At 37.7% G+C, this 19,499-nt stretch overlaps 1 protein-coding gene across 1 annotated transcript in view; it reads right to left on the reverse strand.

The window, feature by feature from the left end:
* Positions 1–19,499, reverse strand: part of LOC127971938 (short transient receptor potential channel 7) — a 69,567-nt gene that overhangs the window by 21,479 nt on the left and 28,589 nt on the right. Inside the window, exons 2-5 of the mRNA XM_052575275.1 lie at positions 16,372–16,554; positions 9,675–9,839; positions 2,436–2,652; positions 321–554 (exon numbers count right to left, since the gene is read on the reverse strand). Coding sequence (XP_052431235.1) covers positions 321–554; positions 2,436–2,652; positions 9,675–9,839; positions 16,372–16,554 — 799 coding nt within the window. The remainder of the gene's footprint in view (positions 1–320; positions 555–2,435; positions 2,653–9,674; positions 9,840–16,371; positions 16,555–19,499) is intronic.

Consider the following 19,499-nt stretch of genomic DNA (forward strand, 5'->3'; position numbering starts at 1 on the left):
TTGTGAACCGTTACACCCCTAATGTCTAGGTCACATTCACATTCTCATTTAGTTAAGACTTAAACAACTTTAACTAGTTAACTAAAGCTAAATGTATTTGCATCATGGAAATAATGTCACACTGGAAAACAAAGATATTAAATGAACATGATATCTTATTTCTTATATTTGATTTTCAGGTGAAATGTGACCATGATATGTTTTTAACAATATTTGTACAAAAGTTTTGTATTTTGTACATATTTTTCCAGTCATCTTATGCTGGTATGGCTAAGAGTTCAAACAGAAGTGTGAGGTTCTGCATGCATGCATTTACACACCATATGTGAAGTAGGCGATGTCTGCAGGAAGTGATGCGTTGCTGATGTCATGGTTGGGGACATGCAGATCGACATAGAGCTGAGCTTTGGATGCTTTGAGGAACGCCATGAAACGAGCGGTGAAGGAGGCCACGAAGATCGACAGCATCCCGAAATCCAGAACGTTCCAGAGATGCATCACATACTCACGCGGCCCGTCAGCCCAGATCTCTTTACACTCCGACCAGATCATGCCTGAAACACACACAAAGAAAGAGAGAGAAAATAGGTTCAAATCCAGAATAAGGAAATATGGAAAAAAAACTTGTGATCACACTGAAAAAAAAAAACTGCTGTTCTTCCTCTTCCAAGATACAGTTAGTTGACAAGCATGGCCTAAGAAGATGCAAAAAATGTGGTTATGGTTAAATTGAGAAGAAATTTCTGGTGGGCTCAGAAAAATCTATTTAACGCTGTAAAAAGTTACAGTACATATAGGATTATTAGGGGTGTCGCGATATCAGTATTGACGATAAACGTGATATTTAAAATGAACAGTTCTCTTATGATAACACCACATGTAAATTTCTCTAAAAATGTCCATGTCAAAAAACTGTTTTTGGCCTAATTTAGAAAAAAGACCCTTGACAGATAATGGTTGAATTAAAAAAATTAAAAACGAAAAAGTTATAGAGGTTTAAGTCAAAGAAAATTATTTAGGAGTAATTTTTATTAAAAAGATATTTTATAATACCTTTTGAACTCAAATTGATAAAATCAAAGCCATAAATCTAAATAAGTTGTGTACCAAATTTGAGGTCGATATTTTAGTTTTTTCATAAGATCTTGTTTGGGCGCCGAGTGACGCCGAGTGACGAGGCAAAGCCAGAGGAGTGAAGTCCTTAGGTGGCGGATGGTCAACAACTGACCAAGGTGGAGCCAGAGGGACAATGGAGCCCTGTGGAGCTGGAGGGAAGATGGGCCAAGGGGAGCCGATGGGTCGAAGGTACGAGGTGGAGTCCAGGGCTCGGAGGCTTGAGGCGGAGACCGGGGATCTTCACGCCAAGGTGGAGCTGGAGTCTGGAAGTCCTGATGCAGATCACAGCACCCAGATGGTGCTGACTGAGGAGCAGAGATAGGGCTGAGGATCTGGCTGGTTTTAGAGGAGGTGGGTGAGGGAGGCTGGGAGGGAAACACTTAAGGACCAGCAGATCCACAGGCGATTCAGGGCTGGACGGAACCAGTGGAGATGCAGGAGAACTGGGTAATGCCTCCCCAAACCAGTCTATTAAATCCATCTGGAAAATGTCCATAAGTTTCACATAGTACTTACAAGAAATTGGCTGCAGCTCTCCTTCAGCTGTGGGAAACAGACGATGTTGCCGGCTCACGCACTTGGTCAGTCAATTCGAGAGGCTAAGGGTCCGGTGTGACGATAGACTAAGTAGCGATGATGTGCACTGGCTCATGTGTCTCAGAAACTAGAAACTAGCTTTGCAGGTTTCTTGAAGTGTCTTGGAGACATTGCCACAGTTCTTCTGCATTTAGTCTGTCTCAGTTTGTTCTGTTTCTTTGTTATTCCAGACAGACTGATGATGGTGAGATCAGATCTCTGTGTGGAGCATATATATATGCATGCACAAACACTGGTGGAAACTCTATTAGGTTAATGAAGCAATGAAATAAGCTAGTTAAATTCTGAACAGTACGTTTTAATTTATTATCTCCACTGGACCAAAAGTGTCTGAAAATTAAAGAAACATCATTTTACAGCTGATTTTGACTACGACTGTGAGTTCTTTTAATGGACATTGATACAATTATTCAAAAAGTACAATAAAAAGTATAGTTTATAAAAATTGTAAAGTATTAACACGTCTCTCAGCAAACTGAATGAACTGAGAAATAATATCAGTGACTGTTCAAATCCCTGACCCTACACGTTAGTAAAACTATTTTTATTTAATTAAATTACTATAAAAAAAAATCACTTGACCTGCCTTATTTTTCATAACAAATGTGCACGCACTGAAATGCATCTATAATTAGAATCCTTTTATCTTCCATTACCTGTGCAGAAAGACAGCACACAATAGCACACACTCACACACACACGCACCCTAATCCAGGTCTTACCCAGAACCCATTTCATGATGAGGAGCTCAGTCCAGGAGAACTGCGTGGTCTTGACACGAAACACCTGCCGTGGATGATCTGTTATGGTCTCGTTAGGGAGGTTCTTCACACCCTCAAACCGGTCTGATGCATTCAGAATCAGCAGACCCAGGAAGATGGTGAACGACACGGCATGAGCGACAAACTTCATGAAGGGACTCCGTAATATCTGACCCAGCTGGAAGACATAAAGATGAACATGAGATATTATGTTACAGTATAAGATACAATAACTTTAAATAAAAATAATTGAAGCCCGTGAAGCCCCCTCAGCTGGGATCGTGTAGGGCCCTTTGAAGCTTTACTGAAACTTCAGTAAAATTGTTAGAACCTTCAATCTACTGTTCCTCACTGAAGTCCAATATTTGGAGAAAATGTTTTCCTCAAAAACCTTAATTTCTTTTTAAACTGAAGAAAGTTATACATGAACATCTTGAAAGACATGGGAGTAAGTAAATTATTTATTATTGATACCAAAATAAAACACAAAAAACAAACAATTATGGAGGGGAAAATCATAAAGTTTAGCGCAACATCAAAATTAATGGAGATGATGTGAATGTGAGGTGAATTTCATACAGCTGATGTTCTGATTATTAGGAATAATCCCACTGTGATATATTGATGATTCTTTTAAATATTCGGTCATACAAACACGTTCATCCACAACAGCAGAGAAGTTTCTCTCAGATGAATTGGCTCTCACTGGAGGTTTATGAAACGATTTCTCTCCGAAAGATCATCAGAGACTTTATCCGAAATCAATCATTTGTATTCAGTCAGTGTTTTTCTCAGCACAGATGATGTGAAGGTTTTGATTGCCCTCGCGTTCAAGTGTCTCACACACAATACCTTCATCATCATCATCATCATTCGGCCATTTATCTGTCTGGGAGTTTTTCATCAACTCTTTCTTATTTTAAACACTTAAATGAGACATTGCTGTCTACATTGGCAGCTCCCTTCTAAAGGAGCATCATAAGTGAATTAATTCGAAAACACTCTACATAGGTAATATCACAGTGCTCTTCACGGAATGAAACATGAAGATTCCAATTTGATGCTAACATGCAGGGATGATATGAATATATATATATATATATATATATATATATATATATATATATATATATATATATATTTTTTTTATAAATTATAATAATATATAAAAAATATTATATATCTATCTATATATATCTATATATCTATATATATACATATCTATATCTATCTATCTATCTATCTATCTATCTATCTATCTATATATATATATATATATATATAAGTATATATTTATATATATAAATATATATAAATGTATAAGTACATTTAAGTTTAGTGATTTTGTATTTTCAAAATACATAAAATATGTTTTGCCAGTCAACCTGCTGCTGCTTTCCTAATAATATATAATATAATATAATATAATATAATATAATATAATATAATATAATATAATATAATATAATATAATATAATATATGTGTTCTGATTGACCGTATCATGTCACACAACAATTTCACTTTATGTTTTGGAATGGACCAAAAAGGAAACACAAACACACGTAAATGAACACACAACACACCACAGATTCTATTGTTTCATATAATGCTAATTATAATGTTTTAGATTAATCTTAGTCATAAAAGAACACATCGTGCAATCGTCTCACACAAACACACAAATACACACTTTCCCTGAGAACCTGTTCGTGTGTAGTGTCTCATATCTCTCCATGAGATGGTGTGTGTTGAAGTGGCCATCAAACACAGAATCAGTGTGTAACTCCTCATCCTCAGCATGGAAGTGAAGCGTGAGTGTTTATCTGTCCATGTGCTTGTAGGAGATTCAGTCTGTAATAGAGCTTGGAGAGATATGTGTGTGTGTGTGTGTGTGTGTGTATGAATGTTTATTCATGTGTGATGATAGAAAAGCTGAAGCTTTTACCCTATTATATACATTTTAAAAGGGGTCCTATTATGCTCTTTTAGAAAGTCTTGATTTTGTTTTGGGGATGTACTAGAACAGGCTCTCGTAGTTTGTTCGAAAAACACATTATTTTTCACATATTTTGCATTATTACCATACCTCTCTCCCCAGTCTGGCATGAATGGCTCGAATAGTTCCTGTATCAAATGAAGACCTGACTTCTGGAATACGAGATGCGCTGTGATTGGTTAGCTGGCCCAGTGTGTGTTGTGATTGGTTAGCTGAGACAGTGTGTGCTGTGATTGGTTAGCTGGGCCAGTTTGTGTTGTGATTGGTTAGCTGAGACAGTGTGTGCTGTGATTGGTTAGCTGGGACAGTGTGTGTTGTGATTGGTTAGCTGGGTCAGTGTTCAAGTCTGCTTTATTGTCAGTTTCCACATGTACAGTACATACATACAGAGAATCGAAATTGCGTTACTCTCAGACCCCGGTGCATACAGATAACATTAACATTAAAGCCTAAAAAAATAACTAGATCAAATATAAAATGTAGATTCAATTATACAATAAGGGAATTATAAAAAAAAGACATATAATAAAGATAAAAGTTAAAAATAAAGTTAAATAAAGCAGCGCAAGGTAAATGACAGATATAGTGCTAATCAATGAAGTGAACAACAGTGCAGTTAAAAGATTTTTTAGTGCAAAAAAAAAATCACTTATTAAAAATATCTTAAGTCTGATTAAAGTGACAAGTGACAAGTGACCAAGAGCAGTTATTTAACTGACTGATGAGGTAGTTCCATGCCGAATGAGGTAGTGAGCGGTGAGTGAGCAGACCAATGCTCATCATATAATTAGTGGGGGGGGTTCATAGTTCAGTAGCAGGCTGAAGAAGCTGTGTGATGGGTGAGTGGGATCACCTGTGATGCAGAGGGCTTTGCGGGTGAGATGTGTTCCATAAATGTCCTGGAGGGAGGGTAGAGAGACACCAATGATCTTCTCAGCTGCTCTCACTCTGCGTTGTAGGGTCTTTCAGCAGGACGCGTTGCAGGCGCCATACCACACAGTGATGCAGCTCGACAGGATGCTCTCAATGGTGCCTCTGTAGAATGTGTACATGATGGGGGGTGGGGCTCTGGCTCTCCTCAGTTTGCGGAGGAAGTAGAGACGCTGTTGTGATTTCTTGGCCAGTGCTGCGGTGTTTTCAGTCCAGGAGAGGTCCTCTGTGATGTGCACACCCAGGAACTTGGTGCTGCTCACTCTCTCCACAGTTGCACCGTTGATGGTCAGAGGAACGTGCTGAGTGTGTGCTCTCCTGAAGTCTACAACAATCTCCTTCGTTTTCTCCACATTCAGAGAGAGATTGTTGTCACTGCACCACCCAGCCAGGCGGCTCACCTCACTCCTGTAGTTTGTCTCATCTTTGTTGCTAATGAGACCCACCACCGTCGTGTCATCTGCAAACCTAATGAAGAGGTTGGAGCTGTGTGACGGTGTGCAGTCATGGGTCAGCAGAGTGAAGAGGAGGGGGCTCAGTACACATCCTTGGGGGGCCCCAGTGTTCAGTGTGATGGTGCTGGATGTGTTGCTGCCGACCCGTACTGCCTGAGGTCTTCCAGTCAGAAAGTCCAACAGCCAGTTGCCCAGCGAAGTGTTGAGCCCCAGCTGACTCAGCTTGTAGATGAGCTGTTGAGGGATGATTGTGTTGAATGCTGAACTGAAGTCTATGAACAGCATTCTGACATAAGAGTCCTTTTTTTCCAGATGGGTGAGTGCTCATAATTTTTTTTTCGTGTGTTGTGATTGGTTAGCTGGGCCAGTGTGTGCTGTGATTGGTTTACTGGGACCGTGTGTGTTGTGATTGACAGCACTCAGCGCCTGGTCGGGAAATGTCCCGCCTCTTCCCAAACCTGCCTGCTGTGAGCTTCAGTTTAAATATTGCGTCAATATCAAATCAATTTGAGTGCGAATTTCATCCCATTCGTTGATCTTTGTGATATTACAAATCCTGGAAATTATATGTCCAAACGATTCGTTCGTTGTAGTTTCTGAAAAGGGATTTCGGTTAAATAAAATATGTCCTTTTGAATTGTACTTTGAGCTTTGTAACTTTGCAGATCTTTTAAATGCTCAAACAGCAACATTACAGACTAACTAAAATTGAAAAAGTGTAAACATAATAGCACCCCTAAGGGGCCTTATCAGGAAAATTGGATTGTCTTGCTCTTTTTGATAGATAGATATATATTTGAAACATAAATGTATAATATAATATAATATAATATAATATAATATAATATAATATAATATAATATAATATAATATAATATAATATAATATAATATAATATAATATAAGTGCTGTCAGTCGATTAAAATTTAATCTAATTAATTGCATGACTTGATGATTTATTAATCTAATTATTAGTAAAATATCCCCTAAAGATTATTTAATGCTGTTTTTGTGTTAAATGATAAAAGTATTAAGTAATTATTACAAATAGTAGCTTTAGAAAAAAATATTTGATTTGATTCAACAAACGTTTTATACATAAACGATAGAAGATCGTTTGAGAAACATCTCATAATTTTTTTTCGTTCCTTCAACAGAAGTCATTGATAACCAAAACAGCTTTGTTACCAAAAGCCTTCAAAATACCTTATTTTATATTCCACAAAATAAAATAAGTCATTCAGATATGAGTAGGTTAAATGATATATATATATATATATATATATATCATTTTTATTTTTTGGGTGAACTATCCTTTGCATTACCCCTTGGGCTGTCACTTTTAGTTTGAAAATCGATTGCACAATCGATCGGACCAACCAAGAAAAGTTTCTGAAAATAGGGAATCGATTATTACCAAATATGTACACTATTAATTGTAAAATAATTAAACAATTAAAAAATATACATGTAACAAAATTCGCAAACAAGCAGAAAAAGAAAATAAAGATTTCCGAAAGTGCAGTGTGCACCAGCAATTTTACGCACCTATAAGACCCAGTGATGTCGAAAGCGACTTCTTATGCTGCGTTCACACCAAACTCGAATAGAGCATCTGGCACAAATAATTTCAACGCTAAGTCAATGTAAAGACGCGTTTACGCGCGTCTGGAGGTCTCGCGGCACGGTAGACGCGAATTCGCCTCATTCGTTACATCTAGTTACAGGAGAATCTGAGTTATGAAAAGGACCATTGCAAGATGACAGCGACCGGTTTTTGTGATGGAAAATTGGCAGTAATTGTCACGATCATTAGATGGAGTGCCCATGAACTTCAGTAGAGGGCACTACACTCAGGACCATTCCACCCATCAACCACCAGATGTCACTTGGACTCTTGCAACTTTCATACTGTTGCAGCACACCCGAACTACATTCCCCATGAGTCACTGCATCACAATCATCTTGCCACACCTGCACCTCCTTCATCAGCCAATTTCCTTGCCACACCTGCACCTCATTTACACACACATAAAAGCAGCACAATCACTCTCACTCACTGCAAAATCTAGTTTAGCCTGTCTAGCATTTCCAAGCGTTTTTCCTTGTGTTTGTTATTCCCGTGTCTGATCTTGGATTGTGTTACCGACTCTGATTCTCTGCTGCCTTCCCCCGACCTCCGTTTGTTACCGTTATTGATTCTGGATATCCCTAACACACCTGATGCCGTTCCTGATTTCTGCCTGTATGACCATTCTCTTAATAAAATTCTGCACATGGATCCGAATGCCTCTGACTCCTAAGAAATATTGCTGACTTGTCCTTTCCAGTGCTCTCTTTATGTTCGTCCATTATTTGACGTTGAAAAAGGAAACGTCTTCTTTTTTTTTACATGGAAAATCGATTTTACAATTGATTTAATGAACACTGATGTCTTAAAAATCGAAATTGATTTTTTCACAAAAGTGACAGCCCTATCCCCCCTTCCCCTCTTTAAATTAAATAATACTCTAAATAAGAAACTAAAGCTGTCAGCAGGCAGCGGTAAATGTCTTTATGAGTATTTCATTTTATTTGATCAAACGGCTGATTCATTCAGAAATTTAAGTAAATGGCTCTCTTTATAAATTGGTCTTTAAATCATTGATTCAAACGATTCATTCAAAATGTGGATTCATTCAGAAACATACACCGCTGTGTAGCTTGGACACAGCAATTCTGCTCTGGCTTTAAAGTAATATTTCTGTTGGCAAAATTAAGCAAAAACAGACAATAACGTGTTTCAAATATAACACAATATTAACTTATTTACTGAACTATTGTATAAAATCACATTTGCACTCATTATATTTGAGACAAAACCAGCACTTGATATGTGTGATATTGGTCTCGCTGCTCATGTGTTATAGCTTATCATGTCATATAAATATGAGACAAAAACTCATACAGCAGAATTTTTGCCCCATATATAGATTTTTAGGGCATAACTGCATTTATGCAGTTGCTGTCCTGGATCATATTTGTCAACACTCAACTGTATGAAATGTAAGATGATGTAAAGGTCTGGGGACGGGGCCAGTGTGTTAACTGCATTAAAATATTTTAATCACATTATTTTTTAGAACGAATTAATTAATGCATTAAAGTGACAGCCCTAAATAGAATAGAATAGAATAGAATAGAATAGAATAGAATAGAATAGAATATAGTGACATTACTCCAAAATATGTTCTGATTTTATACTGAATGAAGCTAAATAAATGTCTCGAAACCCTAAAACACATTTTCTGAGGTGTTAACATAGATGAACAGGTTGCACATCAGTGGCACTCATTATGTCTATTCTTAAGGTAAAGTGGGTTTATTATTATTTTTGTTTTGTTTTTTAATGCAATTTTGTTTTTCCGGTTCCAAAAGCAAAGTTGAACCAATGATACGAAAAGTGAAGTATATGTTTTCATTTGCAGTGGTGACTGGCTGCCATGGCTGGAGAGTAGACAACTATGTCATCAGTTTTCTGAGCTTTTCTCAGTATTATGCATGAGAATGAACTCTTATGATCCAATCACTGCACTGTATTATGCATGAGGTCTTCTTACAGCGGATAATTCTAATCTAATGAAAGAGCTTCCTTGCTGTCAGCTCATCTCTGTGAACATGACCGTAACAATATTTAATATAATGACATGTTGAGCTAAGAAGTCATCTTCTACTACAGCAGTGTGGATTACAGTGTCTAAAACAGCTTGTTGAAGATAGTGTGTGATAGTGTCCTCTCATCTGAAGAGTCAGAGAAGCAGAGATGTGTGTTTGTCACCTTGCTGCAGGGCATGATCCAGTAGGCGATGGCGAGGAAAGGCAATCCGACAGTGACACCCAGAACGGTCAAACACTTCACCCCGATGGACTGCTGCCGCAAACCTGACAGATTCTCATACCAGATCGTCAGCAGCTGCTGCTGGCAGTTCGGATGAGCCACAAACTGACACACAAATAGAGAAAAGAGAGGGACAATAAATCATATTACAGTAGCCAAACACAAAACATTAACATTTATACACACAACACATGCTATTGTGAATACTGAAAATGTGCTAAGCAGACACTGGAGTAGATTACCTCAGAAACCGATAATTATAGTATTTTTTTTTTTTTTTTGTACAAATATTTAGCTATAAAATATTTTTGTAATTAGATAAATGTAGATACACAATAATTGGTTACAATTACTAAAGTATTTGTATAATTCTTATAGGGGTAAATGTACAAGAAATAATAAGAAATAATATATGAAGATCATCTTCTTTTATTAATTTTTAAAGAAATTGTTTAAGTTGTCATCAAAACATATTTGTCCGATCAATGGCAGATTATTAAATACTACTAATAATAATTATACATTTGGTCATTTTTGAAGAAACTTTAAGTCAAAATGTATTTTTCTAATCAATGGCAGACTACTGTCATCAAAATAGAATAAAATAAATACTAAATTAATTATTTTTTTTTAATTCACTTTATTACTTTTTTCACAAGTAAGGTGCATATTTTCCAAACTCTCAGTACAAAATCCCAACGGATCACACTTTTAAAATTCTTGTTCCGGTTCCCAGACACACTGCCGCTCAGCCCTCCACCAGCTGGGTAAACTCTTTCGCAGTGCCTGGCCGGTGGATTATCTCGGCAAAGGAGAAGTGCTCACAAACACAGATTTAGACAGATTTGGGAACAATTTTTGACAGAAGTAGGCCTTTTGTGTACATAGAAAAGTCTTAGATCTTTAAGTTCAGCTCATGAAAAATGGGGGCAAAAACAAAAGTGTTGCATTTATAATTTTGTTCGGTATATAATATAATATAATATAATATAATATAATATAATATAATATAATATAATATAATATAATATAATATAATATAATATAATATAATATAATATAATATAATATATAATTACTTCACTTTCAAAACATCATTTGACTACTGTAGCGGACTGTCCTTATTTTTATTCTGCAGATTTCTGATGTTTTTTGTAGACAGGTAAATGTGTGTGTTTCAGAGGAAATAACACAAGCGGATCCCATCTGAGAGAAACAGACAGACAGATCGTGACATTGATTGAAGGTGAGCCGCCGGCTGAGCTCAGCCTGACCGACCTAAAGCCCACAGCGAGTATGTTTGTGTGTTTAGAGTGTGTTTAGACTTTAATAATAGACAATCTATTTCATAAGGTACAAGCCATATAACATCCTCAACCTTAATCAGCAGCTCTCTCTCACACACACACACACACACACACACAGAGTGAAGCTTGTCTATCTTCAGTGATCCATTAAATTCTGACACTGGGAGAAAGATGGTAGTTATCGCAGTCTGTGTGTGTGTATGTGTGTGTGCGTATGTGTGTGTGTGTGTGTCTTTGTGTGAGACACTGTGACACATACGACTCTGTTGTCACCTGAATCTTGTACCTGGTTGCAGTCGTAGTCCCAGCAGTCCCTGCTTTTAATGAGAATTGTCACAAACTCATTTGAATAAAAAAGTGCTTAGTGTCTACAAAAAGCTCCAATTTGCATTTGTATGCATAATTTATAATTTAATCTGCATAATTTATAAAATATGAACTTGATTTGCATAATTTGTAAAAGTTAAATGTGTATTGTTTTCATATGCATTATTATTTTTTTAAAGATAAAGAGTTTCTGCTGAATTGATTTTCAGGAAATGTGCATGAATTTGGAAGCTGTGAAGTGATTGTTCACAAAAACAATTCTTACTTAGTATTTTTGTCTTATTTTTTAGCAAAATATTTAAACATTGTGTTATTTTAGTATAATTTATATACTTATATTTTGAACTTTTTGTATTTTCAGTATTAGTTAAAATTTTATAGGACTTTTTGTAGCTTTCTTTTAATGTCAATATACTTTATTATTATTTAAGTTTTAGTTTTAATTAGTTTAGTACATTATGTTTAACAAATAAAATGAAAAATGTTGCTTTGGAAACTAACAAACATTTTTTTTTTTTTAATTGTATTTATTTTAATTTTTAGTTTATAATTTCAGTTAACATTAAGTTTATGTTTCAGGATAAGTAACAGAATGTGATATCAAAATTTTTCAAAATTAATAGACTTTTCTTCCCTTTTTAGCAGAAGTGGAAAGTAACTAATAAAATTTGCTCGCATTAAAATAAATAAATGTAACAGTAGCTTTTTTGTACTTCTACTTTTTAAAATAATTTTTAAAATCAGTTATTTTACTTTTACTTAAGTATATTTAGTTAGAAGTATTGTACATCGCTACACACTACAGCAAAACATAGAATTGATTTAACACCATTTTTTATTGGTGAAAATACTAGTGGCCTAAGACTTTGCACAGTACTGTATATCAAAACATTATTTCTGCATTAATAACTGCGGGTTTAATTTGTTTATTTCATGCAATAAACCTTCTGTAAATACATAAATGCAGGGTCGGCGCCACGAGGGGGCCCCAGGGGGCCTGGCCCGGCCACCTAGGTTACTGTGCCCCCTCACCTCTAGTCAGCACACCACCCTCAGGCCGGCGACACACTGGATGCGTGGCGCAAGCATCCCAGAAGCGTGGAGTGTCGGTTTTTAATTCGGCTCCCATGTTAACAGGTTAGAGCTTACAGACCGCCTGCGTGAGACGCGCGTCTCAGGCACGCGGAAAACGCGTGCATGATAGAAATAGAACCGACGCCTATTTTTACCGACACACGCGCGCTTGTTGGAAGTGTTTCCAGGCAAAATCTAATATGAAAATGTTTATATGTCATTTTGTACACAAATACATATGAATTCATGATATTTTGATATTTGAAAGTCTATAGGTTGACAAATTCAGATATAAATGTAATTAAAAAAAATAAATGAATAATTATCGATTTTCAAATATTGCACCTGTCAAACAATCTATTTCGCCGTCAATACTTTTGACGGTGTCCTTTATCAGTAGGCGTAGGTGTAGGTGTGTAAAAAAAGTTGATATTGTTGTCATGAAGACAAGAGTCTGGTCTGTCAACGGTCTCCCTCCACAGCAGCAGCGCGCCAGCGCTACGCCACTGGTTGCCACCCTAGGTTCTTTTCTTGCTCAATCCTGCCAATATCACTCTGCAAGGAGAGGATACAGACCTTTTAACTGAGATGAAACTTGTATCTTCACCTGCCGAATGTGTGCGCAATCTCCGCAGTGTTTGAATCTGGCAGTTCTGTGACGCCACTGAACATTCTAAATCATACTCTCAGGGGCACAGAAATAAGAATCCAGTAGGCCTATATGGTACAATAAATGCTAAAAATGTTAAAATGTAATTTACTTTTTTAAGTTATTTTTGTTAAAATATATCTGCTGTGGAGGTATGCCCCCCCAGTGACACAACGAGGCCCCCTCGTTTGGTATGTCCTGGCGCCGACCCTGCATAAATGGCACTTCAGATGAAGCGTCTGTGTTTCCTCTGCATTGCAAAGATGAATTTTGTTGATACTGATTTACAATATCGCACACCCATAGCAGCACTTATAATGTTATAATATTAACATTTTCAAAAACGGTTCTTAGCTTGTTTTTGTCTGTAACCAGAATATAACTTGCTTTTTTTCGGCCTATACTTTGTGGGATGGCCTGCAATAAAATCTCACATGCCTCCCTTAATGTTTTAAATGTCACTTGCTGACATGTTTTTGGTTACTGAAGTTCAACTTGTAAAGGTGTTCTTCTTAAAGTATAAGTTTTTGACTCCACTAAAGCATAAAAATACCATAATATGTTTGCAGATATTTAAGAAAAATGTTAAGTTAACATACTTGTTCATCTGAAAAACAATGCTACAATCAGTTATTCTCCTTTGAAAATGTGCGTTCCGGGCCGGAATGTCGGTCTCTGTTCTGCTTTGTGAAAACCACCCACTGCCACTTTACCCAACTGTATTTTGGCACCTGGGTTGCCAGTTTGTGGAAAACACAGAGCATTTCATTTCATTAATCATCAAGTGTGAAATGTATAGGCCTATCCCGTTTTTGCCTACTAAAATGTAACTAAGTACGCTAACTTTTACTATTAGTTTAAATGAGCTACTTTTTACTTTTACTTGAGTAGATTTTTAGACTGGTTATTTTACTTAAAATGAGTCAAATTTCATTTATTTAATGGCACATTTACTTGAGTAGAATATTTTAGTACTCTTTCCACCTCTGCTTTTTAGACTAATATACATATATTTCTACAAGAGCTCTTTAAATTGCAATTCTGTTTTTCTCTGGAATTGTATTTCTTATCTATTGGAGTGGAGACGATATTTGACACTCATGCTAAACACGTGTTTTTAATTTTAGTCTATTTGTAAAAAAATGTATATTGTTATTGTGGTTATCTCCTAACCTAAGGTACCATCTTTCAAAATGTGAATGCCTCAAATATTTGCATTACTCCTATTAATGCAGAGAAATTCACTTATGACAACTCATCAAAAGTCTAACGACTTTTGGAAGATTGGAACACCTCTTTGGCATTATGTATTTCTTTCTTTTCCTTTTGGCCCTAATGTATGTTTGACCCTATCTTTGTGTTTCTGGATAATGGAGTAAAATCTGTCTTAAACATAAAAAAAAAAAAGTAATTTTAAGTAAATGAGTCTTGATTATTATTATTATTATTATTATTATTATTATTATTATTATAGTATTTGTAAATATTTCTACCATAAAACAAGCCAAAAATACTGAGTTATAAATTTATTTTGCAGTGTACATGTCTAAACTAACACGTTTTAGTGCTTGTCTTCATCAGCAATACACAAACTGCACACAGATGTAATTGTACGGTCAGCATGCACAATTATAACATATTGCAATCAATATAATTCAAGGCTCAAAGGAAAATAGGTAATTATGACGTTATGGCATTCAAATGTGCTCATCTCATAAACACGATGATTGCAATGATCCTCTAAGGATGAATTTAACGAAAGGGTCTTATTGTCACGCTTCTTCAGTCAATAAATCTATCAAGATTTCAATGGCAATCTGAAAATGGTTCAGATTCAATCAAGCTGGCTTGTAATGAGAGCTCATCTCAGAAGGGTTTGGATTAAGCTGAGGGCAATGGACTAATTACTCTCACGTTATCTGTTTAACAAGGTCGTGATCCCTTTAAACCCACTCCAGTGATAGATGACATGGTCAGATCATGATCGTCACATCATCCACTGACTAAAACAGTCACAGCACAGACGAAAAACAGACTGAAGTATGTCCTATACTGTTGTGCAACTTGTAATTTACACTGATTGAAACAAACAAACAAAACCATTTTTAAAGGCACCTGGACTGGATGCTTTTATTACTACAGTACATTATACTGAGAATGTCTTTTTTTCATTGCTTAGATGTTGCTCTTTCATTGCTCTGGAGACTTTCAATCCGTTTCAAAGTATCAATTTTGCCTAAGATATAACTTCTACAGTGCTTGAGGAGAAATCTAAATTAGATGCAAACAAAGCCAACAGCTGAAGAGAACAGAGCTACAAAATCAACATGAAAAGCAGCTCAGATGATTTAATGACAAATGTTTGAACTCGTACTGAAATAATTTCTGACTTCTGATTGAACATTTTGGTATCTTATTGTATCAGAAACAGTTAAGATCTCTTGCGAAACTGAGACTTGTGTGAGATTTTGTGTTCTTTTTCTCAGGAGAAACATCTGCAGATCATCACATGGCTCTCTGGACACTTGACTGACTGTCAGCGACTGCATCTGTGTTTATCTTGTGAAATGAATGAAGCGCTGAGGCGTGTCGCCACTGGCCCGCTGTCTCGCCTTCATTTCCTCTCTCTAGCAAGTTTGACATTTAGTCCAATAAGATCAGATGAAGCCAACTACAATTCTCCGGCTCGCAGCTCATGGTATTTACTATCCAGAAACACCCATGCGTGAACTAAAAACAATAGTCTGTGCAATGATTTCATGAGGAAGCTGTTGGTTTTCCATAGTTCCATCATGTCAGTGAAGCGAGCACTTAAGTCAGAAGGTGAGGAAGTTGTGGAGCTGTTGGCATGCAGACAGCGAGTTCTCCATCTGAGACACAATTCACCAATCATGAGTTCAGCTGAGGTGAAGAACAGAAGCACTCAGATACTTGATTAGACTCCAAACCTGAACACCTCGCCTCACCTCACGTCTCTAAAGCCACTGATTTCATCCTGATCGGACATATTGCTTCTGATTTGTTTGTTTTGCAGTGCACATATATTTTTTCTTTGTAAAGCCTGACATATGAAATAATAGTCCTCAAACCTAATTTAGCACCTTTTTTGTATGTTTTTTGTTGAGTATCATGTTTGATACATCAGGCTTTCATGGCTTATATAGTATGACTTAGTGAGAATATGTAGGAAAAACAGCTCAGTTTTATTCAGGTGCCATGTGCCTTTACAAAATATACTTATTTGTGTATTAAATATGTGTATTAAATATAAGTGTTTCACCTTTTTAACTTCATATTTGATGGCAAGTTTGATGCGGGTCAGACAAGGTCTTTGGTGTTCTGCGGGTGGGTTCTGGTCCACATCACCGTTCAGAATAGCTTCCACTTCCTCTGTGTCACGACAGAGATCCAGAACGCCAACCACGAAATCTTTACACTGCATAGACAACTTCCTGTAGTCATTCTGACAGAGAGAACACATACACAGAGAGAGAGAGAGAGAGAGAGAGAGAGAGAGAGAAGGCCCCACTCACTCAATCAAACCATATTCATTTGACATATTTTACATATTCATTCCAATGAAAGAAATTAAGAGATTTAAGAATTTATTTAAGAAGTTATAAATACAAATATTATATATATATATATATATATATATATATATATATATATATATATATATATATATATATATATATATATATATATATATATATATATATATATATATATATGATGCACTTTTTTAACTTAAAAAAATAAGAAAAAACAGTTTTCTCTCCAGGTACAAAACAAAAACAAAATCTAATAAAAAATCTAACAGCAGTGGACAGCAAATTAATAGTTAATATTTATATAAATAAATATTTTTTTTTTATGTAAAATAATGTGTATATATTTCTAAAGTAATTATACATCATGGTAGTTTTGTTTTACTACAATAAATTTAATGTAATTTAAATACATTTACATTATTCTATAAAAAACAACAGATACTTTAAAACAATCGAGAGCGGTTTCTTTTTTCTTTAGACAAATAAAAAATTTCCGTGGGAAGTTCAATTATTTTGAACTGCTCCCAGGGCGCTGCAGCATAAATGGCTGCCCACTTCTCTGGGTGTGTGTTCACGGTATGTGTGTGTTCATGGTGTGTGTGTGTTCACTTTGGATGGGTTAAATGCAGAGCATGAATTCTGAGTATGGTTCACCATACTTGGCTGAATGTCACTTCACTATTCACTAAAAGAATCTGTAACCGGTGAAAAATGTGTAAATATTCATCTGCAGTGAATAAATTTAAAGGAGTCATATGACATTGCTAAAAAGAACATTATTTTGTTTAATGCAATGTGTCAACATATATATAAAAAAAACGTCTCGTTATGTATGGTAACCCTCGTTCCCTGAAGGAGGGAACGGAGACGCCACGTCGGTGAACGACGAATATGGGATATCGCTTCGATAGACCAATCTACTTTGAGTGTAAACTAAAGGAGCCAATGCACATTGGCATGCAATTATTGCATCCAGCTTCCGCTGATCACTGTGTGAGTATAAGAGGGCAGGGAACGAGGGTTACCATACGTACCTTTCAGTCGGTCACTCTCGACGCCATGTCGGTGACCGATGAATATGGGATCCCTATCAAAGCGCCATGGGTGCTGCCCCTTCCAGTGCCCTGTGTGAGCCGCCTGCACCCATATTAGGTGTAGGCCGGGGCTCAGAACAAGTAGCTCCACTCACCGTTGTCAAAGCACTACCTCACTGGATGAGTTTGGATAACACTGGGAAAACGTACCTGGTCCGCTTGGAGCTGGGACGCTGCGGAAGCCCCATCCTTCCTGAAGGAGGTCTCGGAGGCAAATACACATATAGCATCCATTTAGGAGTATACGGAGACATTTGAGGTGATTAGAAACCCTCTTGGGAAGGCAGAAGTCTGCCGGGGAAACACGGGCTCTAAGGCTATACCGTGGACTATACACACATGAGTACCGCTTAGGTCTCAATATGGAACCCACCCACCCAGCAAGCCGACACTAACCGGGGCCTCTCAGTGTCACTACCCGTTTGAGATGAGAACACAGGAGGATACCGGCTATACACGAATCCTATGGAACCTAGCGAACGTGTTAGGGGTCGCCCAACCCGCAGCTCTACAAATATCTGTCAGCGAGGTGCCACAAGCCAGTGCCCAGGAGGATGCAACACTTCTAGTTGAGTAAGCTCATAACCTGAACTGGCAGGGCACACCCTGAGCCTGATAAGCCAGGGTTATGGCATCCACAATCCAGTGGGCCATCCTCTGCTTAGAGATGGCACTCCCCTTCTGCTGGCCTCCATAACAGACAAAGAGCTGGTCTGAGGTCCTGAAGCTTTGTGTCCGGTCTACGTAGCACCTTAATGCTTGGACGGGACAAAGCACAGCCAGGGCTGGGTCTGGCCTCCTCCAGGGGGAGAGCTTGCAGGTTCACAACTTGGTCTTTGAAGGATGTAGTGGGATCCTTGGGCACGTAGCCAAGACGGGGCCTCAATCCAACTCCATACCAAGAAAAGAGATCCTCTGCCTCGGCTTTTTTTTTTTGCTCTTCTCCCAGTTGACCCGAAGGCACAGCAGGCTCAGGTGCCGGAGCACCACATCCCTGTGCTCGCACAACTGATCCAGAGACTGTGCTAGTATCAGTCAATCGTCTAAGTAGTTGAGTATGCGAACACCTTGCTCTCTGAGGGGAATGAGAGCGACCTCTGTGATCTTTGTAAAGACACGGGGAGACAGGGAAAGCCCAAAGGGTAGGACCTTGTACTTATATGCCCGTCCTTCGAACGCAAACCACAGAAAAGGTCTGTGGCATGGAAGGATGGACACATGAAAGTATGCGTCCTTCAGGTGGAGGATTCCACTCGAGCCCTACCCTCTCGGCGGCTCGGGAAAGCATAGCTGACATTTCGGGGTCCGACTCAGTCATTGTCTCAGGCCTGGCCACTGTCCCAGAGGGCGGCAGCGCAGCCGAATCTTCGTTCGACAACTCTCCCTCCGATGCTGAGATCGACATCCGGTCGGGGGTAGGCCCACTAAATACCACTGGTACGCTCCTTGTAGAGGGCCCAGCGCGTTCCGTGGGTTGCTCCACTGGATCGGACACAGTTCAAGGTAAGCAGAGCAACACTGACGCTCGGCTTTGAAGCGAAAAGCTGGTATGCATTGCACCTGCTGCCCTCTTATACTCACGCAGTGACCAGCAGCAGCTGGATGCAATAATTGCATGCCAATGTGCATTGCCTCATTTAGTTTACACTCAAAGTAGATTGGTCTATCAAAGTGATATACCATATTCGTCGTTCACCGACGTGGCGTCGAGAGTGACCGACTGAAATAGAACACATTGTTTTCCACATACTGTACACTCT

This window comes from Carassius gibelio, chromosome B14 (assembly GCF_023724105.1).
Source record: "Carassius gibelio isolate Cgi1373 ecotype wild population from Czech Republic chromosome B14, carGib1.2-hapl.c, whole genome shotgun sequence".
Classification (NCBI taxonomy): domain Eukaryota; kingdom Metazoa; phylum Chordata; class Actinopteri; order Cypriniformes; family Cyprinidae; genus Carassius; species Carassius gibelio.